The sequence below is a fragment of the Pygoscelis adeliae genome, unplaced genomic scaffold, assembly GCF_000699105.1.
Source record: "Pygoscelis adeliae isolate BGI_AS28 unplaced genomic scaffold, ASM69910v1 Scaffold286, whole genome shotgun sequence".
In the NCBI taxonomy this organism is placed as follows: Eukaryota; Metazoa; Chordata; class Aves; order Sphenisciformes; family Spheniscidae; genus Pygoscelis; species Pygoscelis adeliae.
Genome location: NW_008825076.1, coordinates 8,439,506 through 8,461,263, shown reverse-complemented (window position 1 = coordinate 8,461,263; position 21,758 = coordinate 8,439,506). Strand labels below are relative to the sequence as shown.

The 21,758-nt window shown below is 38.2% G+C and overlaps 1 protein-coding gene across 1 annotated transcript in view; it reads left to right on the top strand.

Moving 5' to 3' along the window:
• Nucleotides 1–4,589: 4,589 nt before the first annotated feature.
• The window catches only part of DIDO1 (death inducer-obliterator 1), a 41,590-nt gene continuing 24,421 nt past the window's right edge, over nt 4,590–21,758 (top strand). The window contains 6 exon segments of the mRNA XM_009326804.1: nt 4,590–4,767; nt 6,978–7,088; nt 7,448–8,363; nt 8,680–8,998; nt 12,018–12,230; nt 13,019–13,244. Coding sequence (XP_009325079.1) covers nt 4,671–4,767; nt 6,978–7,088; nt 7,448–8,363; nt 8,680–8,998; nt 12,018–12,230; nt 13,019–13,244 — 1,882 coding nt within the window. The 5' untranslated portion in view covers nt 4,590–4,670.

The window sequence follows — 21,758 nt, the reverse complement described above, 5'->3', positions numbered from 1 at the left end:
GGACCCGCTCCAACAGGTCTGTGTCTTTCTTATGCTGAGGGCTCCAGAGCTGGAGGCAGTGCTCCAGGTGGGGTCTCACCAGAGCAGAGTAGAGGGGCAGAATCCCCTCCCTCGACCTGCTGGCCACGCTGCTTTGGATGCAGCCCAGGATACGGTTGGCCTTCTGGGCTGCGAGCGCACATTGCCGGCTCATGTCCGGCTTTTCATCCCCCAGTACCCCCAAGTCCTTCTCGGCAGGGCTGCTCTCCATCCCTTCATCCCCCAGCCTGTATTGACACCAGGGGTTGCCCTGACCCAGGTGCAGGACCCTGCACTTGGCCTTGTTGAACCTCATGAGGTTCACACAGGCCCACTTCTCGAGCTTGTCCAGGTCCCTCTGGGTGGCATCCTGTCTGTCCCTTAGGCGTGTCGACCGCACCACTCAGCTTGGTGTCATCTGCAAACTTGCTGAGGGTGCACTTGATCCCACTGTCTATGTCGTTGATGAAGATATTTAGGTCCAGGATGAATTCAAGTGCTTAACTTGTTTTGGGGAAACTGGAACATTTTACCTGCAAGCTAATGCGGGAGGAAAAACCTGAATAAATGTTTTCTTGGCTGAATATTCTTTCTCAAGATACTATGCATCAGCTTTATGCTCCACTTCTAGATAAGTGACTGTTCTGTTTCACTGGAATGCTCGTGTTATTACAGTTTGCAAGCTTAAAACAGAGTCTTGACTGAGGGGGGCAGTTAATGAAATCCTGCTTGCTGAGATCTGATGAGTGCATGCTGCATGGATGATGGTGTGCACGTGTTGAGTGAGATAGCAGCAAGGTGCTGTACCAGCTCAGCCTGTTTAAGGGGATCTTGTTCTCCATCCCTTTTCTTGCATGTCTTTACACTAGTTCTGATGTTCACTTTTTTTATCCTTTTGGATCACTCTTTTTATCCTTTTGGATCACTCTTTGGTGGGTTCATTTTCTGCTGGATTCATAAGCGGAGTGTTTACTAAGGAGACGGGTGGCTATTTCTGTGGCAGAGGTATGTGGGTATATGTGGCACAGACCATGTAACTGAGCACGGGAGAAGGGAGCAGGACAGTAGCAGCCCAAGTGGTGTTAGGGTTCTACTTTGTTCTTCATAGTCCATAAACGCGGATTTAATAAGCACTGTGAATCCTTTGAGGACCTGCGGTGTATGTTATGTAACCACTTAAGTCAACCTAGGGTTTGTTCATCTGTGAAGGGGAAGAGATTTGTCCTTGAAGAAACTCTTGATTTGCGTTTCTAACTTTATTTATAGTTGGTCTTAAAAGCTTACACATTTTCACAGTGGAGATTGCTTATCACGGAAGTTGCTAACCTAAGCAAAACCAGAGGGCTTTTTGAAAAAGCAACAGTATATATGTTTATTGGTAATATTATTTTGCTTTTCTGTCCCATCATTTAGAGGTTCTTGCCTCGAATTTTTCAAAGGCACGTAGTATCCTTTTAAAGGAGATGTGGCAGAAAGGCAGGATGATGCTGATGGGAATTGTCTATTAGGGGAAGTACAACAATTTTCAGTTTCCAGCTAGAACAGTTTCAGAAACGTGATTAATGTACTGTATTAGGAGAAATAAGATCAAGTTGATCACAGGTGTTCAGTTCCTTTAAAACAAGATAACCAGTTTGCTGCTTCAGCTGACATTTGTCAGTATCTCAGCTGCTAGTCAGTTAACTATTGAATAATTAACTTGAGAACAAACAGAACAAAATGAACAAAAAATCATACTGGATTGGGAAGAGAAACAGATAATTTGAAGACTTCCAAAGTTGCCTTATGTTGTAGTAAATATTTTTGCAAGCAGTTAGAGTGTTTGCTTACAAGTGCCAGCAGGCTTGCTAGGTTTAAAAGTGTAATTGCAAGTTAAGGCTTTGTGCTTTAATGTTTTGATAATCTTTGATTTTTCAGCTTCTTTTAGGCATTTAACATGTATTAAGATGCAGTTCTGCAAGAGCAGATTAATCTAAAGTGATTTTGAAACTTACTCTGTTTTTCATGAAAAATAATTTGGACCGAATGGGGAGAGGGAAAAATGGAGATACTAAATAATAATAGGAGGAAACCAAGCATTTTATAGCAAATGTAGGGAGTCTGCATTTTTAGTGTTTCAAGTGTACTGAATTTTTATACCTCTCAAATTTGAAATAATTTTAAAATTGCAGTTCTGTTAGTAGGTAACAGAGGTAATACAGGTGATAATAATGAGATAACATCATCTAATGCAAAAAGCAGCATGATTCTTGCATAGAATCTCTTAGTTTTCAATTATTATTTGTGTTAAAAATGCTATTTTACTTTAAATCAGAGCTGTAGACCGTGCACTGTGCAGCCTTGCCCACTGGGTGGGGTATGACTAACATTGTAAAATGTATCACGTTCAACCAGCCAGAATGTCTCCTAAGAAGGAGGATGCCGATTCCGTTTTTGGAATGCTTTAATGATATTGGCTCTGTCGCTCTAACGCAATTGTAACGAGCGTGTGGCACGCAGGGCCTTGAACACACGGATACATAACTGTGCACTGTGAAGACAATCCTTTAGACAAGTCTTTCTTTAGTATGTTACTGGATAAATTATTCAAATAGGATGCACTTTTTGCACGTTCTAGAGGCATAGTTTGTTTTCATAGTTTAATATTAGAGTTGAACAAGAAGTGATTAGCTGACTTTCCCTCTTCCTTTAGGCATATCACTTAAAAATTGCGTGATGTGTGATCAGTTGGAGATTCTGAACAGGGAGATTGAAAGGTTATTACAGAACAACAGCGCGGAAGAAGGCACTTTAAACTCAGACTGTCTTCAGCCATCAGTGACTGACTCCGGGGATACAATCACTGATTCAGACAATGGAGCAAAATACATATTAGAGCAGGTATTCAATGCCATGAGATATAGCACTAGGGACTTTAAAATTAGTTTATTCTATTGTCCTTTTTTTTGTTGTTTAAATTTTTTCTCCTATTTTTGGAGTGGGAATAGTTGGCCGAGGGAAAGAATATAGATAATGTGTATAATCCCCTATGGAGAAGGTACAGGGGAAGGAAATATTGATGTGGATCTAGCTATATACTCATGGGGTTTTTCCTAATTCTGCTTTGCTGCAGTCATGCAAATTTTGAGATTTATTGTTCATGAAATAATAAAGCGATCTACTGATGAAAATCAGATTTGGGGACGGGTTTGTCTTTTCCCCTCTCCTTATTTTTGGGATGGTGACATGGCATTGGAGAACACCTAGAGATGATCATGGCTTAGGAAGTAAAAAGTGCTTCTAAACAGCAAAGATGCTAAGAGTTGGGGGCTTGAAGGGTTTGAAAAAAAAAATGACATATTCTTAAAAGTAAAATTCAGACTATGTATTGGCACGTCTATGAAGGATTATCTAATCTGTTCTTAAATTTGTGTGTTTCCCCACCTGGAGTGTTAACAATCAGTTTTTACTCCTTTGAAAGAATTACGAATGTTTTAGTTATTTCCTACACCTACTATGGCAGTTCCCCTGCATCTTTAATTGCAGAATGCTGACACACACAGTCTGTGTCCAGTATTGTTCTTTTGTCTTCAGTAATTTATTTTACAGGCCAGTTCAAAAGTGACTTTTCTATCTTGTCCATCTGGTTCTCCTTTTCCTCCCAAATTCTTTTCCATTGTTGTTCTACTTTGGTAGACTACTTCGGGTTAAATGCAGGCATTTTCTACTGATTTTCAAGCTCAGGTGAGCTGGGAAGCAAGCAGTCAGTGTTGATGTTCGATTGCCATTCTGCATGTGAATTCGGACCCCTGGACTAAACAGTTGTTCAGCTGATATAAATGAATGCCTTATGATTTTTTAAATATTTTTCAAGGGTTAATTTTTGGGGAAGTGTGGTGTTATTGATGTAATCTGCTGTCCTTGGGCAAAAAAGCTTCTGAAATTTTCTGTATTGCAAACCTTATTAGTGAAAGAGACAGTGATAAGGAATATTCCTTAATTCTGAAGCTCAACTATAAATTTTTATTATCCCACCTTGCAAAACCACTGAGTAGCCACTTGGATTTAAATCCTCAAAGCTGCAGATGTCTTCTGTGGTGGAATTTAGTACAAACTGGTAAATCTTCCCTACTGTAACCTTGGGCATGCTGATGGAGTTTAAAAGCATTTCTGCATTTTCATTGCACAATATATGCTTATTAAATTTCATTCTCAGAATGCTTTTAAATACTGTAAATGGAATAGACTTGTTGATTACAGTTTGTTACTGTTCTTGGAAGTCTTACTGGGATCTAAATGAATTGATGAGAGTTGGTACAACCATATTTTGTATTTATTTCAAAGGTCTCAACTGTTGGTAAGTGGTGGAGGTGGTATTGCTTTACTTTGACTTCTCATTCTGGTTTTCAGTGTCTTTCTGAAAGTAGAAAACTGTCAAAAAGGCAAAATAACAGAAGTTGCTTTATAATGTATTAGAGGCAAAACAATTCCAAATTTATGTATACAACAGTAAGATAAGTTCATAAATACATTGGTGCCTTATTTTGTCTCTTCTTTGTTCTTTCCAGGAACCAGCAGGAAAAGGAGGACTGATAGTATTTGGTCCTGCTGACAACTCAGAGACTCAGTCTGGCACTTCTGAATCAGGAAATTCAGCATGTGCTGGAAGGATAATGCTGAATGACTCCGATCCTTTGCTGCCCTCCTCTGGCTCTCCTTTTCATTCAGCTCTGCAGGGAGAAACCGTTCGAACCTCTAATGCTGTGTCAGGTAAAGCATATAGAGGACCTTGAAGAGACTTCTTATTTCTTTACATTTTATCTGGAATTTAAATCTCAGAATTTGGATTACCTCTGCTTGTAGCTTTTAACATTTCTTCATCTTCCAAGGTAAACAAAGATGTAAACTTTAACTGTTTTGACTTGTTCCCTTACTTCCATTGCAGCCTTTTTCTGGTGTGAATATAATTTTAGTGGTGTTTTCTAAAAAAAAAAAATTTAAAAATTATCGTTAGTGATTTCTTTACAGGGGAGCTTAATGGAATTTCATATTGGATTGAAGCAGTTTCAGCTTTTTACCTGTGTACTACAGGCTTAAAATTCACTTTTTATTCTGGCTGTAATGTTGAAAGTAATCAGTTACTATTTAAATTGATGTTCCGGAGTTGTCTGCTTTTACAGCAACATTTATAGTATCTCACTGAAATTACTCTTAAGTTACAAGTTAAGTGTTAATTTTGTTAACGTATCTGCATGGATGTTTATGTTTCTATAGCATTGACAAGTTACGTTTCTGTTGTAGCATTGTTAAATATAATTCTAGTAAGAGGAGGAATTGCACTATAGAGAGATCGTGTTTGATAAGGCAGAACAGTAATACAACTGATGCAGTATATGAAATAAGGAGGCATTCATCACCAGTGTACACTGCAAGATTGGGAAAAGCTTACTAAAGGATGCGTCTGAAAACCTGTAGCTGTAATATGTACAGCTGTTAGAAATATCTTTGATTCTTTCGGCAAGTTCTGTTATTTAGGAATTCTGTTAATGTTCCCTTTTGGCTTACCTGTGCAATTCTTGAGCCAGGAATACGCATATAACTACTCCAGAAACATTCTTGGGGGAGAGTTGGGGGGTGTTTCTTGTTGTTGTTTTTAAAGTACTGTTTCTGTTTACCCAATTCATTGAGGTATACTTACTACTGCTTATTATAGTTTCACATGAGCAACGTAATTGCAATGACTACAAAACAGTTTCTGCTTTCATTTAGGAGAGCACTTACATGGCGTGCAACTCATTTAAAACACTGCACCATAATGTAATACTAACTCTAATACTTGTTCAAACCAGGTTATGCCTGAATTAATCAAAATGCAGTCTCAGATCTTATCTTCGTTTCTCTCATTTGCTTCTGTCTTCTCAAATCTAGTATGCTGGTAAAGACTGTTGAGAAGAAAGGGATCCTGGTTGTCAGCACAGATTTTTTTTTTTTTTTCCCCCCTATGGCTCCATCTGTGGTAGTTGGAGGTTCTTTGCTGAATCTTTTTTTTCTTGTCATTCTGGTAGATCATATAGGCTTAAAACCTCTTTGTAAATAACCATGTCAAGGAGCAGCCTTTCTCAAGTTTCATTCAACGCAGATTCCCTCCACCCCCCCAAGAGATGTTGAGAAGATTTTTATTTTGTGCTTTTCTGCATTATTTCTTCTATCCAATAAAATTTGTTAGAGAAATAATGAAGGAAAAGTGTGTTGCTTTATCCTGAATACCCACCAGTGTTTCTGAAACGTAAAAATAGCAGCTAAACTATTTAATAGACAAGATATAGACCGAGTTTATTTTAACAGGAGGACTAGGGTATTTCTCTGGTTTTGCATTTTATTTAAAATCCAAAACCTCATTATTCTTTGACTAACCGTGTATTATCTGAACAGCAGTAGCTTTGAATTTCTTTAAACTGGCTGTTGTTTCTACCTTGTTTCTTATCCTGCTGCAGGTAATCAGCAGTCCTTTCTACCAGAAAATGTTATTGGTATCAGATACCATCCTCACCTTTAAAACAGTAACTATGTCTGTACTGTCTGTTTGGATGACTCCTTATTCTGCTCCATGGTCTTTCACACTGGTGCATGTGTGGTTCCTGTGTCCACATAAGGAGTGGAACTGCTATAGGTTTTTCCCCAGACAAACCCCAGGGAATAGGTTCGTACCGTGAAAGGATTTTTTTGAGAAATATCAGAAATCCTAAGGCTATTTAATAAAGTATGTCAGTACAGTGTCCGAACCCATATATTTAACTTACTGCTTTGTCTTTGAAGGAATTCAGTCAACTTCTTGTTGATATTCAGTGACTATTAGTGGCTTGAAATTCAAGTTAAGTATTTGTTACAATAACATAATAAGATTACATCAGAATACTTAATAATTACTTAGGCTATGAATATTTTTGAATCTGAGTTTTGAACCTTATGTTTCTCTTCAGCGTTTCAGGGTGGGGACAGTGGTGTCCGTGCTATGGAACAAGCTGTAAGTTCACAGCCAGTGCCATTAGAATCTGAATCTAATACTGACAACATGGAAAATAGTTCTCCTGGTAAGATTTCTTCCTTTTAAAATGAGCAAAAAATATGCTTATTTGTCCATTGTGTATATAGAGTCATAGAATCATTAAGGTTGGAAGAGACCTTATGTGTGTGTGCATATATGTGTATATACATATATTTTTAAATAACAGAAGAGTTTGTAACAGCTGGAGTATGTTGGCACAGTGTTCAATGATGTACTTAATTGCTACTGCTGTTGTATTACATTCACAAGAAAGCATCTGTTTTCAGGGTCATAAAATGAGGTGGAGATATATTAGCACAAAGAAAATAATACTATATTGAAAAAAACTTTTAAGAAAAAATATCTTCTTCACCACCAGTTTAATAACTATTCCTTTGTTTTTAGCTTCAGTTTTGGATGAGAAAGGTGAGCAAAGCAATGAGGAGGAGCAAAAAACCATCAAGCCTACAAGTAAAGAGTTCAGGAAAACCTGGGGGTTTCGAAGGACTACAATTGCTAAGCGAGAAGGTGCAGGAGATCCTGATGTGGACTCTAGTGAACAACAGCCACAACAGCAGCAACAAAGCTTAAACCTCAGGCGTAGCGGACGGCAACCAAAGCGAACAGAAAGAGTGGAAGAATTTCTTACAACAGTAAGACGCAGAGGAAGGAGGAGTGTTCCTACTGCTCTGGAAGATTCAAGTGAACCAGCATCCTGTCCAGCTACAGATGCTGAAACTGCTTCAGAAGATAGTGTTGAGAGCACTCCAGATATAAAACCTGCAACTCGGAGGATTGGCACTAGGAGTAGTAAGGATCAGAAAGGCTCTAAAAGCAGACGCACAAAAGAGGAAGAAGAAGAAGAAGAGGAGGAGGAGGAGGAGGAAGACGAAGATGATACTTCTGATAGTGATAGTGATGGGTTAACTCTAAAGGAACTGCAGAATCGACTAAGAAAGAAACGCGTTGAACAGAAACCTGTGCAGCTGACATTGAAGGATATACAGAACCGCCTGAGGAAAAGAAATTCAGAACAAGATCCTACAGAAACAGGTGATGTCCAGCCTGAAAAACAAGTTGAGTCCGAGTTGCCTGTCAAACAAGAGCCTGAGACTGCAGACAGCACTGAGATTGCAAGTCAAGTGGTTGTGTCTGAGGAAGACACTGAAGATCTTCAGGTTCAGAAGGAGGTAAAGCCTGCCCTTGGTGCAAAAGGGAGCACCGATGAAGAACCTGAAGAACTGCCCAAAAGCAAACCTGAATCTGAGATTTATGACCCAAATGCACTGTATTGTATTTGTCGTCAGCCTCATAACAACAGGTAGGCAAAGGTTTCAACTAAAAATGCGGTGCATGTAGTTGGAATTTTTCTGTGATGAATAATTAAACCAAATGCTAATGCTTACTTTTCGAGTATATGTAGATGAGCTGTTGGGTTTGTTTGAAGTTTTGGGGGGAGTTTATAACAAATATTTAAAAGGGGGGATAAACAAATGAATACAGAAATGAACAGTGAGGCAGAACAGTATACTGGTACTTTAGCGGGGTACTTAAGATCTGCTGCTTGAAATATCTGTTGAGCATTAATTGTCTTTTCATTTCACAATGTTTTACTGTTCCTTGGGGTTTTTTTTCAGGTTTATGATTTGTTGTGATAGATGTGAGGAATGGTTTCATGGTGACTGCGTGGGTATTTCTGAGGCTCGAGGGCGATTGTTGGAAAGGAATGGTGAGGACTATATCTGTCCGAACTGCACCATTCTACAGGGACAGGATGAGCCTGTTTCAGAAATAGACCAGCAGGAAGCTAAAGCGGGGCAAGTAAATGTGGATGGCACAGAATTCACAAGCATAGGAACAATTGAACAAAAATCTGTTGAGGACCAAGGAATCAAGGGTAGGATTGAAAAAGCTGCAAATCCAAGTGGGAAGAAAAAACTAAAGATATTTCAACCTGTAAGTATTTTAATTGTTTCTTATTTTTCGTGTTTCGCTGAATACATTGAGACAATGGCTTACTTGTACAGCTGTAAATCTGACTTGGTTTTTAAAGCTAAGTATGAAGCTGAACAACCCACTAAATATTACCATTTAGCAGAAGTTAATCCATAGTTCTGCCACTACAGGAACTAAAACTAAGAAAGTGTTATTTTGAAGTGGGGAATTTAAAAGTTCTATGTATGTGTAAGGAAATGCCACACTACATGCTTTGTGCTATTCTGCCCTTTATAAATACTGTTCTGGAAGTCAAACAATAAGGTGTTCTTTTAATAAAAATATTAGAATTCCAGACTGGTTTATACTAGCTTTGAAATAATCTCAATTTTGGACATTTTCAATGACAGTGGAACATTTTACTTAACGTTGACAAGTGTCTGTTGGAGTTAATTCCAGCTGTACTTCCTCCGGACTTTCAATTAGTCTTTGAAGTTCTGATCTTTGTCCCGATTCTGCTTCAAGTTATTAGTACATAGAGAGTTGTTTTGTACTGCCTTTTTAACATAAAAATGTATATTTTGAATTACTGCAAATTCTGGCATAAAATAGAAAAGAAGCTTAAATTTTGTAATAGCAAGTTCCATGCCCAATTCAAAATACAGGCAAAGAAGGTTCTTCAGCTCAATGTACACAAATTTAAAAACTTCATGCTACAGTGGTTGTCTCTGTACTGCCTAAGCTACTGTAGTAATGCCAACATCCTGAACATTCTCCTTTTCTTCTCACTGTGCCTTGAAGAGCATGTTTAGTGTATTTGCTGTTAGAATGCTACAGCTATTCGTATTTTTTTCTGTATGAATTTGTTCTTTGACGCCTAATCTTTAAACTTCAAAATCATCCCTAGAATAAGTATTACAAGTTTGAGTATAAGCGTCTCTCTGGAGGAATCTTTCTGTTGTAGTACATTTTCTACAAAATGTTTATGGAACACCCCCCCACTTCTAGTCAATTTAAATAGCAGAGCTGTGCGTGTCAGCATAGTGAGCTCAATGTATAGATCAGAACAGTTTGAGCTTAATATGTAAGTATTTACTATTTTAAGATAAATGTGTAGAAAACAGTATTTTTCTCAAAAATGGTTTCAAATACAGTTTCAAATACATTTGTATCTCTTTGTACACAAAACTGTTTTTGAGAGTCCAGTTCTGTTGATGTTGGTCTGCATTTCACTGACAGCGTTAGTATCAATTTTAAGTTCTGCTTCTGAGTATCACCAATTACTCCTTGATACTGGCATGCTAACAAGTTACGTAAACGTGTTAGGCATCTCTCCTTTAGTGAAAAAAAAACAAAACATGATTATCATGAACTCACTGCCTCTTAGGGAAGAACTGCTAATATTTTAAGTATTCTTTTGGCATTTGGAAATGGAATGGAACTGCTCTATTTGCGTTTGCCAGGTGGTACCACATTTTGAGGGAACTGAACCGGTCAAGTCTGTGTTACAGCCCATGCTGTCCCTCATACCTCAGTTCAGATCCCTCTATGGCTTGTGTAAACAAGCACCACTCTCTGGCTGGAGAATTCCCTGCCCATTCTAGGCAAAAAGATGATTGCTGTTTCACATACGTTGATGTGCTGAAATCACTCTGTGGTACGGTGACTGAACAGGCTCGTTATTCAGTTTATCTGTTCTCTTACACCAGTATTCTAAGCACTCTGAGAAAGACTTCTTTTTGTTGCTGTCCATAAGTACCTATAGCTGTAGAGTTTTGGTTTGTGATTAAAACTCCTCGAAATTTTTTAAGTACAGACGTCAACACTGAAAGTTTTGTCATCATCTGAGTAAATGCCCTTACTTAGAAATGACAGCTCAGTTAATCTGAAGTTTGAGGTGCTTCTTAGGGAACATGAGTTGATACTTCTTTCTTGTACTTCATAGTCAAGTGTGTACATGATGGAAAAGTATTCTGAAGCATAAACTTGTTTTTTATGGGAAGATTCCCAAACCTGGGTTTTATCAGGCTGCAGCAGAGAATGCTGTCTTACTGACTTCTGGGGAAAAATAAGCCACACTGTGCAAATAATAGATTTTTTTTTTTTACTGGAAATATTCCTGAAAAACTTAACTTTTGGTAATTACAAATTGCAGTTTATTGGTAGGGGAGAGGCTGTCTAGAGCTACAGTAGTTCCAAGTGTTAGGTCAGTTGTATAACATTTCTAGGAGTAATCTAGAAGAGTGAGACTAAGGGCATAATACCTAGAGGTGATATGTTGGAGCCTAAAGAGCTTTCAGATATTTCTAGACTTTGACCTAATGTACTCTGTTTTCAAGGAATGTGCTATTTTCTAAATCTTAAGATTTGAAGAGGAAGTGCTGTAGTATATAGCACTTTGATAGAAATGAAGAGTAATTGTGAAGCAGAGGAAAATAAAGATTGCATATGCAAACTTCTCAATGTGTAAGAAGTATTAGGCTACGGCAAAATTGTCTAGGAAAACGGTTGTGTTTATGTCAGTTGTTTATGTCAGACTTGTAAAATTGAAATTGGTAAACCTCTAGAGCAAGAACTACCTGTACCCCTGAATAGCTGAGTGCTTCCTTTTGCTTGTGTGCATGGTTGAGGACAGCTGCTGATGGCAATATATAAGTAAAACGTATTTTAGAAACCTTGCTCTTGAGAAACCAGTTCTGCATTATTAAGGAAATTTCTCATGTGATGTAGAGGATCAGAAAAAAGCATCTGTGTGTTTATGGGATCTGAAAATTTAGGAAACAAGCCTCCCTTAGTTCGCTGCTAGCAGACCAACCACTTGAAAACAGAACATGCTCTGAAAATACTGTGTTACAAGAGTGAAATCCTTACATTTGTATGGGTTGTTTCTGTTACATCATGAATGAAGGTTGTTTTCACGCTGGCAATTGTGCAAGTCACTAACAGTCATAGCTGTGGTCTGCACATATGATATGTAAGCATTTCTTCATGTTATCCATTTCCTCTTTGAAGTTTGAACTCACTCCATTTCAATCTATAGGTAATTGAAGCTCCTGGTGCATCAAAGTGCATTGGTCCTGGCTGTTTTAATTTGGCTCAGCCTGATTCTGTGTATTGCAGCAATGACTGCATTCTCAAACATGCTGCAGCCACTATGAAGTTTTTAAGTGCTGGCAAAGATGCAAAACCAAAACTGAAAGAGAAGATCAAACCAAAATGTGAAAAACCTGGCATGCCAAAATCTCAACTGCAGGTAAGCTGACGTTCATGATCCAGAACAGTTGTCCTGAAGCACAGTGGCTCATTTCTGTGCTCTCCTTTTTCAGGCAACTACAAGTGCCAAGTCCTGCATGAAGATGAGCTTTCTAGTTTTTTTTTTTTTTTGTTCTCTTGCCTTTTTCTGTGGTAAAAGCATTGTTTAATTCTTCTGACAATAAAATGTTTTCCTGTCACTTTTAAAAAATCTTAATAATTGCCTCTAGATAGAGATAGTTTCTTGAAAGGGCCTTCTAGATGGCAGTGTACTTTAAAAAAAAAATTTAATTTACCTTTTTTAAAAAAAAGTGTAAGCAATACACCTTTTTATTTTAATTTCATTCCAAATTAATTTTACCTTTTTTAACTCCAAATTACTGGGTTTTGGGCAGTAATTTGGAATTACTGTGAATTGTGAACTAAAGTGACTGCATTGTATGTGTGCTTTGGAAGCAAACAGATGAAATCAAAGCCTTTTCCTTTTCCTTTTGAAACCACTATAAAATGGGCAGTAGTTTTTCAAACAAACAGCACCCCACCCCCACCCGCCCAACTTGATGATAAATACTGTTGTTTTGAGGTGGTTTCTGTGCCATTCCCTTTTCTTGAAGTTACAGTGTATATTACCTTTGTTTTATAGACTTGAATGTGAAATTACATCATTTCAAGTGTATTTACAGGAGCTTACTATAAAAGAAATTTGTGTATGTAACTATGTCTCTGCTTGTTTTTAAAATACAATATATTTGATGATTTTTAGTAATTAAGCTTCCTTTAATCATGCAGGCAGTTATTAAGCCTCTTTCAAACCAAAAGAGACAATTTCCTGAGAAAAGAGAGGTGAATATGAAGAAGACTGTTTTGACAGCTACCAAGACTGAGGCAAACACTCAACCAATTGCTAAAGAGCCAGCAGCAGAAAACAGCACGCCATCCTGGGCAAGCGATCATAATTACAATGCTGTAAAGCCTGAAAGGACTGCTGCCATTTCATCTTCACTGTTGTTCAAATGTATGTATCGCATAGGGATATTCCTGAATAATCATTTACATTTTCTTTGAATACCCATCCATTCTTGGCTCTGCAAGACTAGGGAGTTTAGGATTTGGTTTTTTTTTTTTTTTCTTCTTAATATGGCACCAAACTACTTTTCTCCACCTTCAAAGATTCGCACACAGAGATACACACAAATGAGAGACACCTTTAGAAGTTTCATTTGTATCATGACAGTTGTATGATTAAGAGCCTATCAATCTACCCAGCTGATTTCTGGATGAAAACTACATGATTAAGCTTTAAATTTTTCCCATAAAGACAATAACTTTTTCTAATCTAGAAAAGGTAAGTATCGATACATTTGTGTTAAGTTTTACAAGAAGGTTGCAGCATGAATCAGCAATTGACTGTACTAATTTGAATTGTATTTTTGTAATTTAGATTGGGCACCTGTCTCTCAGGTCTTGCATTTTCAGTGCTAGTGCCGAGAATGAAATCTTCAACGTGGTATCCAACAATACTTTACACTTCTTCAAACAGCTTTTAACTGTCAAGTGTATCCCAAGTTCTTCCTGCTGCTTTTCTTCCTTCCATGAAATAATTTAAGGACCATTCTTTACTTCTAAGTTTGGGGGGAGGCAGTACTCTTTTTTTTTTTTTTTTCCCCCCTTTCTATTTATATGTTCATACTTCACACATTATCCACACACACAAGAACACATCTTAAGTGGATATTAGGCAGAGATATTGCCTTGCATATTTTTGCAGGTTTTGAATAGCAACCTTGTAACTCATATAAAGGTAAGTAAATACTGCTTTGTAGCCTGAACAAGTCTTTCTGCTAATGACGTTTTTTAATTGACTCAGCTAAGTAGTTTTATAATGCAGTGGTGGAACTTCAGATGAAATCTTACATTTCACGTTTACAAAACACATGACCTGGTGTCTAATGTTTACTCATTTGAAGATTAATGAATTCAGAAATTCAGTTCTCAGCTTTCTTAACCACACTTTAGCCAATTTTACATTTTATGTTCAGAAATAAACCTAGTTATTAAACACTTACATTATATGTAAAGTAACTGATAAGTTTATAAATTATCTTTAAGATTTTTTTTAGATGTAATTTTTAAACACTGAGGGAACACCAGCTACCCTAAATTGCTGTTTATTATTATAGTACATAGTAGACTTGCTAGGTATATTTTACTTGTATTTACCCACATCAAATGTTTAAATGGTTATAATTTTTCCCTGCGTATTTTTGTTGCATATTTTGTTACTTGGGCCTTGTGCCTTTTTTTATAGTGAACTCTTAAGATACATACTTTGATAAACTTGCATTTTTTAAGCTGCTTCAAAAGGAACTAGTTTTTTTTTTTTGTCAGAAACAGTAGTGTTTTAAACATAACCAAAATTAGGAGAGAAGAATGTAAATGAAACTGTAAGGGCTTATTTTACGTGTCAAATTTTCATGACGCTTTCTACCTCATAACCATATCACTTAAAATGTCCTTACTGCTATAGGTTTTTTCCTAGGAGGCAGGAACACAGGTTTTGAGACAGCGAGTTTGGGATTTCTTTAAGGGGGGTTGCTCTTAAGTTTTACCACGCTGGAGGTTATACAGATATAACCAATTCCAGTAGAAAATTGGATTCCTGTAGCTAAATGGTTAAATTGGTTCAAAAATATGTGTATATACCAGACTTTAATAACGAATAGAAAACAACCTAGTTCGTGTGATGAAGAACTCTCATATCAAATGCAAGGAAGAACTTCTGATTGCTATTATTAAGGTAAGTGGTACTAATCTGTGGAGACTCGGTGCCATTACTAAATTCCCAGGTAAATCACTTGTGTATTTGTGAAAAAATTTGTCCTGCTTTCTGATTAGATGGGTTTGATCTGTAATCTTCCTGAGAAGCTGCTATTGCATCATCTTTAAGAGTATTCCACAAGATTTTATTTATTTAACAAATCTTTACATGCTGTTCAAAACATAGAAGTTAACAGCATTATGGAAATTCGTGAGTCATCTCACTTCACTTTGGGTATCTAAAAGTTAGAACTCTCTAAGTCTGAGCTAGTCTGTCAAAAACACCATCAGTGGACAAAACATATAATCTGTTTTAGACACTAATCTTAGAACAAAGTGACTCACTGTTTAGAAATGCTTATTTCTGAACACTGATTATGAAAGACGTTTAAGATGACTAGTTCAGACATCTAAGTGTCTAATGTTTGGACTTAAGGTCACCTAGAGGAGGCTAAGGACGGGATTCTTCCATATACAGTGTTTCAAAATACAGCCTGCGTTCTCCCAGAGCTTCAAGCCATGCTCTGCAAATCCTTATTTGTGACTCCGGTGCACGAGGCCCTTTAGGAATTAAGGAAACTTAATGTGATTAGCAGAATTACTCTCTCTAATACTCTTTCCATCAGTCAGTTTATCAAATTTCAGACATGGATTTACTTTACACATTTACTCTGTACTTGTCAGATACAAGATTTTGTTGTTGTTACATACGACAGTAGTTTTATCAAGTAGTAGGAAGAAGAAAATCAAGCCACTCTTAGAGATGTACTGGGTGATAGGAGCATATAGTATATTTGCATCTAAACCCTGCCACCAAGCCCCCTTTTCTCCTCCCAGCCTGTTCTGCATTTGTAAACAAAAAAAAAAGGCTATTTGGTGCTAGTAGTATGCAGTTACATAGAGCAGTGATTTCTTTTTCTCTGTTACCTCGTTAGTTCGTGTTTCTTCAATTCCTGATTTTTTTCTAATTTTTTTTCTGTAGCTCTTTTGGGGATGAGTTAGGGCTGTACTTGGAAGTGACTTCGTACACCAAAATCTGGAGCCTGATTAATGACACTGTCTAACATCTTGATGTTCCCAGTGAAAATAATCTTATTTATTTGTTTAATAACTAGAGTGGGAAATATCTTGAACTTGCTTTGATAAGTAAATATCAAGTACAAGTACTTCTAAAGTTGCAGGCAGTATTTGAACTACACATACAAGAGGAAATCAGGTATGCGTCACATTCCCTTTCAGAAGTGTTGCTTTTAATTTTGTTAGGAAAATTGGTATTAGTTTAATATGCAGTGCTCAACTTTTATATTGAATTTGAAAAGTCATCCTAGCTTCCAAATTGATACAAGTATATGGATTGTTGAGATTTAGGAACATTGTTGTTCAGAGATTCAAGTTGCGATAGAAATCCTGAATTTATCATGTGAGCTAGTGTTAATTATCAATATTTAGGTCATATCAAAGGAGATGTAAAATTCATAACAAAAGCAAAACAGACTTGTTTATCTAGTAAGATCATCTAGGTGTTTGTGGGGAAGCACCACCCAAAATGATTTCTGAAATGTTTCAGTTTTGTTAGCAGGCTAACATACATCTTACAATAATAGGAAGCATTATTTTTAATTATGCTGGAGGAGGACAAACTTTAAACAGCATAATATAAACACTTTTTTCCCAGAAGGATCCACAAAAGCAGTTTGTGTCCACTGCTTATTTGATTCTGCCGAGAGCTTTTATACTTAAAGTTTTACACTAATTAATATCATGTATTGCATTTGTAACAATATTTGTCCATTGTATTCACTGCTGCCCTGTAAAAAGGGGGTAAAGGAGCACTTCAGACATGAAGTTTGCTGATGCAAAGGTTTATCAGCAGTATCAGTGTGTAAGTCTGAAGCACCTGACCTCAGGTTTTCTGTCTGATAGAGCAACACTTGGAAGAGACTTTTTTCTATATTTTTGTTGTTAAGTGTCAAATAGAAGTCAGCAGCAAATGTATCAGCAGTTTTAAAATAGAAAATGAATCCAAAAGGAGGGAAGAAGATAGATATTTGCAGTATCCCAGTTTTTAAACTACCCAGTCATAAGTATACTAAGTACTCATCAGTGCTTCAAATCTTTGTTGAAGTTCAGCTGACTTACTTAAAAGAAATACATGAACTGATACTTTACTCAGCTCAGGTGCTAAAACTACTTAAACATCTTAACTGCATTTATTGATAAAAGTAAGTAAGCGCACCAGGAGAGTGAAGAGGGTTTATTAGTTAAAAAATAAACATTAAATATGTTTCTTATTATTGTTCTAGTGGTAGAACTTCCTGAGTAAAAAACACTTCTAAAGGCACTAAACTTCTGTTTACTTAACTGTAGACAGATAAATCATATGAGTTTATAGCTATCTGTTATAATATCTTATTTGGTACTAGTATTTCACAGAAATTGTTAATGAGTGGGACTTCGAAGGGGAAGTGTTTCATTAAGAGGAAAGCACACTGTATGTGGTACCTCTCCTGCTTTACAGCAGTGAATTATGGAGAGACAACTTAACACTGCCACCTCCTGGAAGTGGGAGGCCAGGTTTGTAGAGCCCTGGCTCTGATGATACAATACATTTTTTCTGCAGCTAAACTTTTCTACACCCAAGACCTGTTCACAAAGTGAATAGTGTCTGCCTGTATAGTGAAAGATCCCAGATACAAAAGGCACTTGGCCTGCTTTGTTCCTGTACACCTCTGACAAAATACGGAGACGTTGTAAAGGGAATACAGTGATACTGGGAGCCCGTCATCAGAAAATGTGATGTGCATAGCAAAATGCTAGGATTACAGCATACATAATTTATGTATTTTTTTTCTTGTGTCATTTTTTTTCCTCTCTGTAATAACAGTACAAAGGCAGGAAAGAAAGAAAATATACCGCTATAAAGACAGCAGGGGGAAAATGTAGTACACTCAAGACAGAGGAGTTATGGCTCAGGAGGTGAAAGTGATGTAGGAAGCTGTAAGTATCGTTGTGAAAAGAAAACGGGCCTTGTCTGCACACAGACTGGTGCCAATTTAATGCTTCTCTTCAGGCAAGATTGTACTAGCTTAAGTTGTGACTCTTCAGTGGAGTGCAGTGTATGTGGATATACTGCTGTTGGTTCAGCTATTAAAAATACTTAACTACTAACTATTTAAAAAATATTCTACTTAAATTGAGGAGCTGTTCTTAAGTCATAAGTATTTTTGTCTGCAAGGCCTGATTGTAGTTAAACTTGATGCCTTTGTTTTGGTGTGAGTGCTTCCCCATAGGAAAAACTAGCCTGTGCCAAGTTCCATACTGTTATAACTAAACTACTTCTGGCATCTGAATTAACTCCTTGAAAGCTAAGGTATCTTTGCTTAATGCTATATTCTGCAACGTAAACCCATACTAAGAGGCAATAAGTATTGAGTAGTACCAAGGGAATAAAAAGAATTACTTATTTTTATGTTACTGGCAATTTTCTGGGACACATGGCTGCTGTACATGTAGGTCTAGCCTTAACCTTTTGTAACTAGAGGAGTTTTCAGAAAGGCTGCTGACAGACCAGATAATAATCAGAATACCTAAGATGAGTCTGCCAGAACTTCTGAGAAATTCGTCTTGGAGATCTGGCTTTGGAAAGCCAGATCTGTACAGGAGTGGCTGGTGTAACGCGGCTCCGGTGCCGAACTTGCATCGTGAGAAGGGCAGGGGCTGTGCCGGCGCATGGGCTGGCACGTGATCTGAGCCCTGGCTCTGGAGTGAGGCAGACCAGTAGTGGCTGCTGAAGCCAACATCCCCTGGGACCCAGCCAATTAAAAGGAGCAGTGGGATCCTTGGGGAGTGATTATCATCTCCTGCCTGTGAACTACTGGAGCTCCCCTTCTCTGCTCTACAAGGTATGTTACATCTGTCCTGTGGCTGTCAGCCACGTGAAGATTTTTGCCGTGTCTCTTTGAGTTAGGAAGGCTGGTCCCTGCTGCTGGCATGTTTCCTATTATTGTCTTTCAAGCACCTAGCACCCCCAAGGCGCTTGGACAACAGAAAGCCAGCACTCTTGCCATAACGGGTGCTTGGCTTCAGTATAAGGAAGCATTGCTGAGAGGAAGGGTTGGGGGGGCAGAAACCTGGCACAACTTATGGATGCACTATGAATATTAGGGTGGTTTATCTCTTGTCATCAACACTGAAAGTGATGAAAGTTTGATTAAAAAAACTCACCACCCTCTACTGCTGTTTTGCTTTCTTTTACTAATATTACTTTAGTTCTTTGAACTTGCTCACTTGACTGCATAGCCAGTGAAAAAGATCTTCCTCTGCTAGTCCCCAAATAAAAGGGTTTTTTTGAGGTGATCACTTGCACTGTGGAGTCAAGTTTTGCTGTTGGTCTTGGTGCTGATGATTCACTGTGTCTGATCTGTACTGAACTTGGAACCTGAAGATGGCCTGTCACTGCAAAGAATGATGATACCAATCCATAAACGGCCTGGAAAATAAGGAGCCCTGTTTTTTTGCAGCAGTAGTGCCTCTCTTTCACTCAGGAGTGGTGTAGTTGTGAAGATGTAGTCGTCTAAATGTATATCGGATAAATCACTATAATTTCATGTAGATCAAACAAAGCTTTGCATGTCTAAGTTACAGATTTGCATGAGCGTAGCTACAGTGTTGGCTTGAATGCAAACAAATCACCACCACAGAAAAGGTCCTCATCTCAGAGTTTCCTAATTAATTAACTTTAAAGACAGATTTACTTTCTTTGTGTGCCTGAATGTAAAGGCTTGGCACAACAGGCAGCTTAATTACGAGCTTCTCATTGTGGTGCAGATTAGAACTGATAGAGGCTTTTGAAGAAAAACAGCAGGGCAGGAGCACACCTCTGAAACCACTAGTGTTTGATAATAAAGTTTGATGTGGTCTTGAAAGTGGAAGCAGACACGTTGTTCCGTAGGCAATTAACGGTGAAAACTAACACTGAAACCTATTTAAGAGTAGTTCAACACTTTCGGATTATTTAGAACTAATGCTAAGCTATCTTTGAGGGAAATGACAAAAAGTCTAGCAAAAACAGGTTTCGGGAAGGCAGCAGTTGAATGGCGGTGGAACTGAAGCGGTTACAAACTACACCTCACCTTCACAGCCTTGGGCACTGAATGTTCAGTGCCACAAGAGGGTGCTTCAGTGGCACCTAACAGGATTGACTCTTCGACAAGTGTCTGAGGCTCTGAGATGTCAGGCGTGCATCCCAGCAGTGTGACTATGCAAAGGCTGCTCTTGAGGAACGTCTCGTAACTGGTAAGTAACTTCCCATTGTAGAGTGCTTTATAACTGACATCTAAAGCACCAGCTCACCCGTGTATTTTGTTCAAGTTTTTAAGTTGGATAATGCATCGAAAGGTTTCACTTCAGAAGAACTCACGGATTGAAGTTCGGTATCAGCCACTGCATTGGGGTGGAGGGTTTAGTTTAAATTCTGCTCTGTTAAAATTATTTCTGCCACGAGTCATGCAGAAAGGGGTCATACCACAGCTGCATCGAACAAGTCCATTTAGGACATAGCGAGGCTGAGTGGCAAAGGGAAGCTGTTGGAACACCAGCAGTTTTAAATGTGAGAAATCTCACCCATCCACTGTCTCAACGGTTTTACAAAGGGCAAAACACAGTTCCTAAATTCTCAGATATTGGCAAATCGGGGTGAGATACTTCATCTGCTCTGAGCCAAGAGACTGTCCTTTTCTACTGTGATACGTGCCAAAACAGGCTGCCCTCACCTTTTGTAGTGTTCAGACTGGACAGCTGCAGCACGCTGGAATGACTGCACAGAGGAACGGGTAGTGCAGCTACCTGCGTCAGCAAGAAGGAGCTGCAGGACCATACAGAACTTCACAGTACAATTTCACAGGCCAATTTTTGAGTGACACTCAAAAGGCTGGCTGGGTGTTTTTGTGAATTCCGAAATAGATTATTGCTTCTGGTTGGTGTTTTCGCACCTGCATTCCTATCAGATATTTAAGCTATTGTCAAGGCCGGTGCTGTTGCCTGTCTTTAGAGATTAGCTCTTCTCAAAATACGTAATTACTCAGCTCTGGCCAGCCTTTACGCAGGCTGTTGGAGAATACCTTCTAACAGGTGTTTTTGCCTTTTTTAACAACTGCAAAGCTGCACTAGTGTGAATTTTCCTCCAATTTGACATTAGTTTTTTTGGAAAATGACATAAAAATCCTTTGAAGTGTAGTAAATGATCCACTTTAAAAGGTGGATCACAAGTAGCTGTACTCTGCTTCTTAGGTTTTATTATTCATATTGTGGAATTTTACAGCATTGTTTTTTGGGGTGGTTTTTTTTGTTTGGTTTTTTTTTTACAGAAAAATGTTAATTACCAGCTTTGTTACTGTTGGTGCCACACAAACTTGTATGCTGTGCATACGTTTGAAAGTTAGCTGTGGTTTGGTTTTTTTTTTCCCCCTACAGCTCTCTCTTTTAGTGACAGAGGAGCATGAAAAGTATCTGTAGAACCCACACATGCTTCAGCAGCCTCCGCGCTGTGGGCTTGTAAAGGCTTGCCGATGTGCAACGCGTCTTCTGAAGCGTTGGGTTGCCGACGTCCTGCTCCCTTGGGCCAGTGCTCCCACTGTGGACAGTTCTGTGCAAGCTGGACAAGACGACGCAGCCATCAGCCTGTGCTTCCCCACACACTGCCATGAGGAATTTT